Genomic DNA, 6021 nt, shown 5'->3' on the forward strand with positions numbered 1-6021 from the left:
CAGTACCTTGTATTGTTATGACAGTACCTTCTTGTATTTGTGTGACAGTGCTTTCTTGTATTGTTCTGACAGTACCTCGTTGTATTGTTCTGACAGTACCTTGTATTGTTATGATAGTACCTTCTTGTATTTGTGTGACAGTGCTTTCTTGTATTGTTCTGACAGTACCTTGTTGTATTGTTCAGACAGTACCTTGTACTGTTATGACAGTACCTTCTTTTATTTGTGTGACAGTGCTTTCTTGTATTGTTCTGACAGTACCTTGTTGTATTGTTCTGATAGTACCTTGTTGTATTGTTCTGACAGTACCTTGTATTGTTATGACAGTACCTTGTATTGTTATGACAGTACCTTCTTGTATTTGTGTGACAGTGCTTTCTTGTATTGTTCTGACAGTGCCTTGCTGTATTGTTCTGAGAGTGCCTTGTTGTGCTGTTGTGACAGATCCTCGTTGTATTGTTGTGACAGTAACTTGTTGTATTGTTCTGACAGTACCTTGTTGTATTACATGCATTTCCATGAAAAACGTTGAAACAATTTACATTTGTTTTATTTCAGAGCTGTTCTTGAAAACCACCATGCTGCTCTGGGCTTCCAATTGTCTTGGAAAGATAATACTGTCAACATCTTTAAAAACCTAAGTAGGGATGAGTACACTCCACTGAGAGAGACCATCATTGACATGGTGCTGGCTACAGAGATGAAACAACATTTCGAACACCTAAACAAATTTGTTAGTTGTGTTAATAAAAGCACCCTCAAGCTAGAAGAAACTTCATCTATGGTAAATTTACATACTGGTATTGACAATAAATTGTAGTTTAAATTGTGAATGAGAATCTAATGTCCCTATTTTTAGAGGACAGAAGAAGTGTGAGCACTTACTATGAATATTTAGTTGGATCTTTCTATTGGTGTGTACTATAATTATTTTATTTTCCCAGAGTGGAACAGGATCTCCAGACAGCATGGCCATTATAAATCAGATGTCGACCCCAGAAAACCGTTGTTTAATAAAGCGTATGCTGATCAAGTGTGCTGATGTAAGCAATCCACTTAGAACCACAGAAATGTGCATTGAGTGGGCCAAAAGAATTGCTGAGGAATATTTTATACAGGTAGAAGAAAATTTAGATGTATTCATTTGACAACTTTACAATAAATAAAAAAAACTTGAAAATATACCTGTAAATGTACAGGAGGCTTGAGTGCCAATTTCGGATTTTCTCTTTCACAAGCATATAAGTAAAGCATTTCAGTATACAGTCAGTCGAGATTTATGTTTTTTACAAGTACATGAACATCATAACTAAACACCCCCTCCCCCCCCCCCCCCCCCCCCCCCCGAAAAAAATTGCTAACAAGTACAGTTCATATGATGATTTTAGACTGATGAGGAGAAAAGGAGGAAGTTGCCTGTGGTGATGCCAGCATTTGATAGGAAAACTTGCAGTATACCAAAATCTCAGACCAGTTTTATAGACTTCTTCATTAATGACATGTTTGATGCTTGGGATTGTAAGTTTTTTTTAATTATTTTAATTAAATACAGCAAGTCTTTTTTTTCACTGAGCTATTTTTTTTTAAAGATGACTGAATTCATTGTAATTAAAGTATTAAAAACACAATATATACTTTATGAGGAAAAGAGCTCAAAAGATAATGAATTTATTCCAATTTATTCAAGATTTTTGTGATATTCCTGACTTAATGACCCACCTACAAGAGAATTATCGTTACTGGAAGGAGAAATCGGAGGAGGAAGCCTCATGATGCTTAGGACTCTAGTTCAGGTTGTCCAACCTGGCTCTGTGAGAACCAGGGTGACCTAAGATAAAAACCAGAGTACCCCAAAGTATGAACCAGATTAACTTTTGACTGAACTGTTGTGACCATTAGTGGCATAGGTTACTGTGGACTGGACAGTTTCTGCTTTTTTACCTCATTCTTGTATGGACACAAGTGCCAGCATTTAGACTTCAGCAGGACCCAAGTGCAGTAACTCAAACACCAGGAATGGATGTGATCATTGAAGACATTTGTAATGAAACACAATGATTATCGACTCTAGGAGCGAACATGCAGTCATTTCTATATTTTTGTAAAGATCTCATAGTTGTATTTTGTTCACACAAAACCCAGCCAGTAGTGCTATTGGTGTCTACAGTGTGTAAGATATTATGGTTTGGGAGACCACTATAGAAGACACTAGCATTGTTTGTATTTAACATTGTTAAGTTATTCCTAGGCTCTGTTGCTTTTGTGATAAAACTCCTTTTAAACTGGAGTTTTATTTGAGAGTTGGTTGTACTCTTGTTTATTATTGTTAAATTTTTAATATTTAATTAGTTCAAAGTTTATTTTGCCAAAATATTTAAGTAAATTTTTAATTATAAGGTAATTATGAAGATGTTATTTAAGATTACATTTTGTAGCTTTTCAATAATTTTCTTTTATTATAATGAATGTCCTTGTATTTACAAATATTAAAGGTCTTCATGTTTTTCATTGCATTAGTAACCAAAATTAATGATTTCATGGCACCATTAGTTGTCACAAAGAAATATGCAGTCTTGTACTGCTAGATTTGAGGAAAGGGTATATAATGTGAAAAGAAGCCTTTGAGAAAAGGAAGATTTTTCATCCTGAGCAGATTTTACTCCAAAACACAGTACAATATCGTATTTAGTAAAATTTCTTGGGTTATACAGTACATTATCTAAAAGATAAAACTTTTTGAAACACAGTTTTAACATTTCCTAAATATGTCTAGCTATTAATACATTACCCAGCTGACAATACAAAATTGAAGTCCTTAACCCTTTAACTGATTAATGTCATAACATCTATTATGTAGGTATGTAGAAACAAATCTTTTCTAAAGAAATATATATAGAGTAAGATGAAGTAGACTTAGTATTACTCATATTATTTTCCTTCCCCCTTATTACAAGGAAACGGTACAACCAAAGAAAATGTCTACGTTTATTAAAATGCCACGGAAAAGCATGAACCACACACATACACAATTCAGGAACTGACAGTGTAATTGCTTTAAATACTGGCTTCTTACAAATTGAAAGTGAGCTTTAGATCTAGTCATTTCCCACTTTATTTGTTTGCTTAATTAATGTGATAGATTGTTGTTCTGTGATTTGATATTTGTGATTAATGGAAAAAATGGCAGAAGTGTGATATAAGTTACAAATTCTGTTGTGAAAATGCATTTGCCAAAAATGAAAAATGATATATTCCAATAGGTTATTAAAGCTCACATATATATATTACTCTACCCACTAGTGGGTGCCAAAATAGAAAATGTTGTACCTCAACTTATTAAAGTGATATCACATTGCCCATTTAGAAGTAATAAGCATTTGCATATGCTCAAATATGTGACTGGTTTTTGTTTTATGTGAGAATGTTTTTCCTACTGTCATGTATAGTGAGCATAAGAGTGAGTGTCCCTAGGTGTAAAGTATTGTCTTATGTCTGTCAAGTTATATAACCAGATTAATGTAGTTTCATTATTTCTATCGTTCTTGTCAACAAATATCAGTTATTGTGTACCTTAGAAATGTTATGTCTAATTTATTCTGTATGCATACATTATTCTTGTATTTATATATTTTTGTGCGGCTGAAAGTTTGGAAATATACAAGAATTTCCTTCAGGTACTTTAGAATTTGCACTGCAAGGACACTGATTCCATTATATTCTTACACACTTCTTAGATAACATAATTACCTCACTGCCTTGGCAAACATTTCTACAGCAGAAGACTGGGAGGGGGATTGCAGACAACCTGACTTGGATTGGGTATTAAGGATAATGTAGGACCAGTGAATCTTTTCTGTCTTGGACTTCTGTATCTTGGTTGATTCCATCCAATCATCCGTCCATCTAGGGGGTCAGAGTTAAATAAAGGTTGTCTTAAAGCCATTGAAATTGCTTTACAAGTCCATCACTATCACACAATCTCAAAATGTGAATGTTAGCAATAGTCTTGTACTGAATTTTTATTAAGATCATTATACTTTTAGACTGTGTCAATGTTTTTTTTAAAACCGGTTTATGTATGATTATTTGTTTATTTTTGTACTAGTAGTTTGACAAGGGTAGATGGAGGAAATTAAGAATGGTAAGGAGTTGGTTCTAGGAGCTCTACCAACACTATATTTGGGAGTGGATTGTAAAGTTAAATTTCCACTGTCAAAGAGAATGGGATTTCATTTTCGAGATCTGAAAAAAAAACTTGATCCCCATGCTATCCAGGGGACAGTGAGGAGTGTACTCTGAGGGTATGGGTTATGTATGTGTAGCTAGTTGTTATCAGTATCATCATATTACGTAATGTTATACTCCATGTAGATAATTGATATTTGCATTTTATTTAGAATTACTGTGTTTCAGTTAGATATTAAAAAAGCATTTCTATATTACAGTGAGGCTGGACTGATTTTCTTCAAGTTTTTATGTCTATTCTTTAGTTAAGATGTGCAAAATTTAACAAAAACTAACTCTCGAAGTTACAGATACATGTACATGTATATTCATTATAAACTTCTTTCTAGTTGAGAATTCTTGTACAAGCAGCTGCAACTTTTCTATGTATGGAGAATTGGTGAAGTGCCTCTACAATATTGATTGCTTTCACTCTTTATAGGGCATTTACTGAAATAATTTAATATGAAAGAATTACCTCTCTATATGTAACAAGCTTATAAACTGATACAGTGTCATTCATGTCTATTCTCCCCAATATGTAAACCACAGTTGACATTGGCAGTATGTCCTTCCAAGGTCAACCTCTATGTATTTTGGCCAATGATTGGAGATAATCCTGCTCACTCTTACTGCTGGACAGCTGTACAAAAGTTTTGTTATGAAAAAATGTGTAATAAATTATATGAAATGTTCATTTGCTTGTCACAGTTATAATATTTTTAGTTCACTTGAGTCACTCTGGTGATTATTGCTATCAATCTGTTTTTATCTGTCATCTTAAATTCAATTTCTGTTTACTTTTTTATTTTTGAACATTTCAGTTTCTTCATATAAACAGCTGAACTAATTTCATCCAATTTTGGCACATAGCTCTTCAGGGTTCGACACTAACTTTTTAAGGCTTTAGTCCAGCCGGACTAGTGCTTCATTACTTTTACTAGTCCGCACGCGATTTTATTAGTCCGTCAAAAAAAAGAAACGTCAATGTTTTTTAACATTAATTTAACATGACAATTAATATATGTATTATTTTTTGAAATAAACAAAGTATTTACGTGAAATATTCATGAAATCTCGCAATCAGCAAGTACGATCGTATTCCCGATCTCGTTTTTTTTTTCTATCTTTACATTACATCCAAAACGTCCAACATCTTTCTTAAAAGTGTCATACTAAATCATGATCGCTAAAACCTTATACTTCATATTCATCACTCGAAAAATTAAGCGCTGAATTGACCTGGTATTGCGTAACTCCCGCCAAAAGCTAGAAATCTAAAAATACACGCGGGATTTCTTAGTAAAAGTTGTCGAGAATCGGACGTCGGTAATTTCTTCATATTCTTTTTCAGAATTTTTTATTGGTCCGTTCGGACTAATTAGCCACATATTTTATTAGTCCGAATGAAAATGTATTAGTCTGAGACTAACGTTAGTGTCGAACCCTGGCTCTTACGTACATAGGTGTAACAGTTCAAAGCAAAAGTATACCAAATTCAAGGTCGAAAGATCATGGTGTTGGGAGTAAACAATTTGTTTACCAATTTCAAGACCAAAAGTCAAGGCAAACATAAACTTTGCTGGCAGTGATAAAAGATATGTAATCATCATGATAAATTAGGTTTAAACCTCAGAAGAGATGTTACCGTCAAAAGAGGATCCATGTAAACATTTCATTGACCAATATCATGATTGACTTTACTATCAATTTTAAAGAAAACATTCCTAAATTATATGCATTTAAGTGGAACTAAAGGTACTGTGAGCAAGCTCACAAAATGATAGATACCCCCCC

General features: G+C 33.4%; 1 protein-coding gene across 5 annotated transcripts in view; it reads left to right on the top strand.

Moving 5' to 3' along the window:
* LOC133182004 (high affinity cAMP-specific and IBMX-insensitive 3',5'-cyclic phosphodiesterase 8B-like) overlaps window positions 1-4921 on the top strand; it is a 58345-nt gene extending 53424 nt beyond the window's left edge. For all 5 annotated transcript variants that reach the window (XM_061316702.1, XM_061316700.1, XM_061316701.1 and 2 more), the window contains 4 exons: window positions 559-784; window positions 945-1118; window positions 1389-1518; window positions 1688-4921. In XM_061316702.1, the coding sequence (XP_061172686.1) occupies window positions 559-784; window positions 945-1118; window positions 1389-1518; window positions 1688-1773 (616 nt within the window). In that variant the 3' untranslated portion in view covers window positions 1774-4921. The remainder of the gene's footprint in view (window positions 1-558; window positions 785-944; window positions 1119-1388; window positions 1519-1687) is intronic.
* The last annotated feature ends 1100 nt before the right edge of the window (window positions 4922-6021 follow it).

Source organism: Saccostrea echinata, unplaced genomic scaffold (genome assembly GCF_033153115.1).
Source record: "Saccostrea echinata isolate AGI-Se365-2 ecotype Australia unplaced genomic scaffold, CSIRO_AGI_Sech_v1 ptg000009l, whole genome shotgun sequence".
NCBI lineage: Eukaryota > Metazoa > Mollusca > Bivalvia > Ostreida > Ostreidae > Saccostrea > Saccostrea echinata.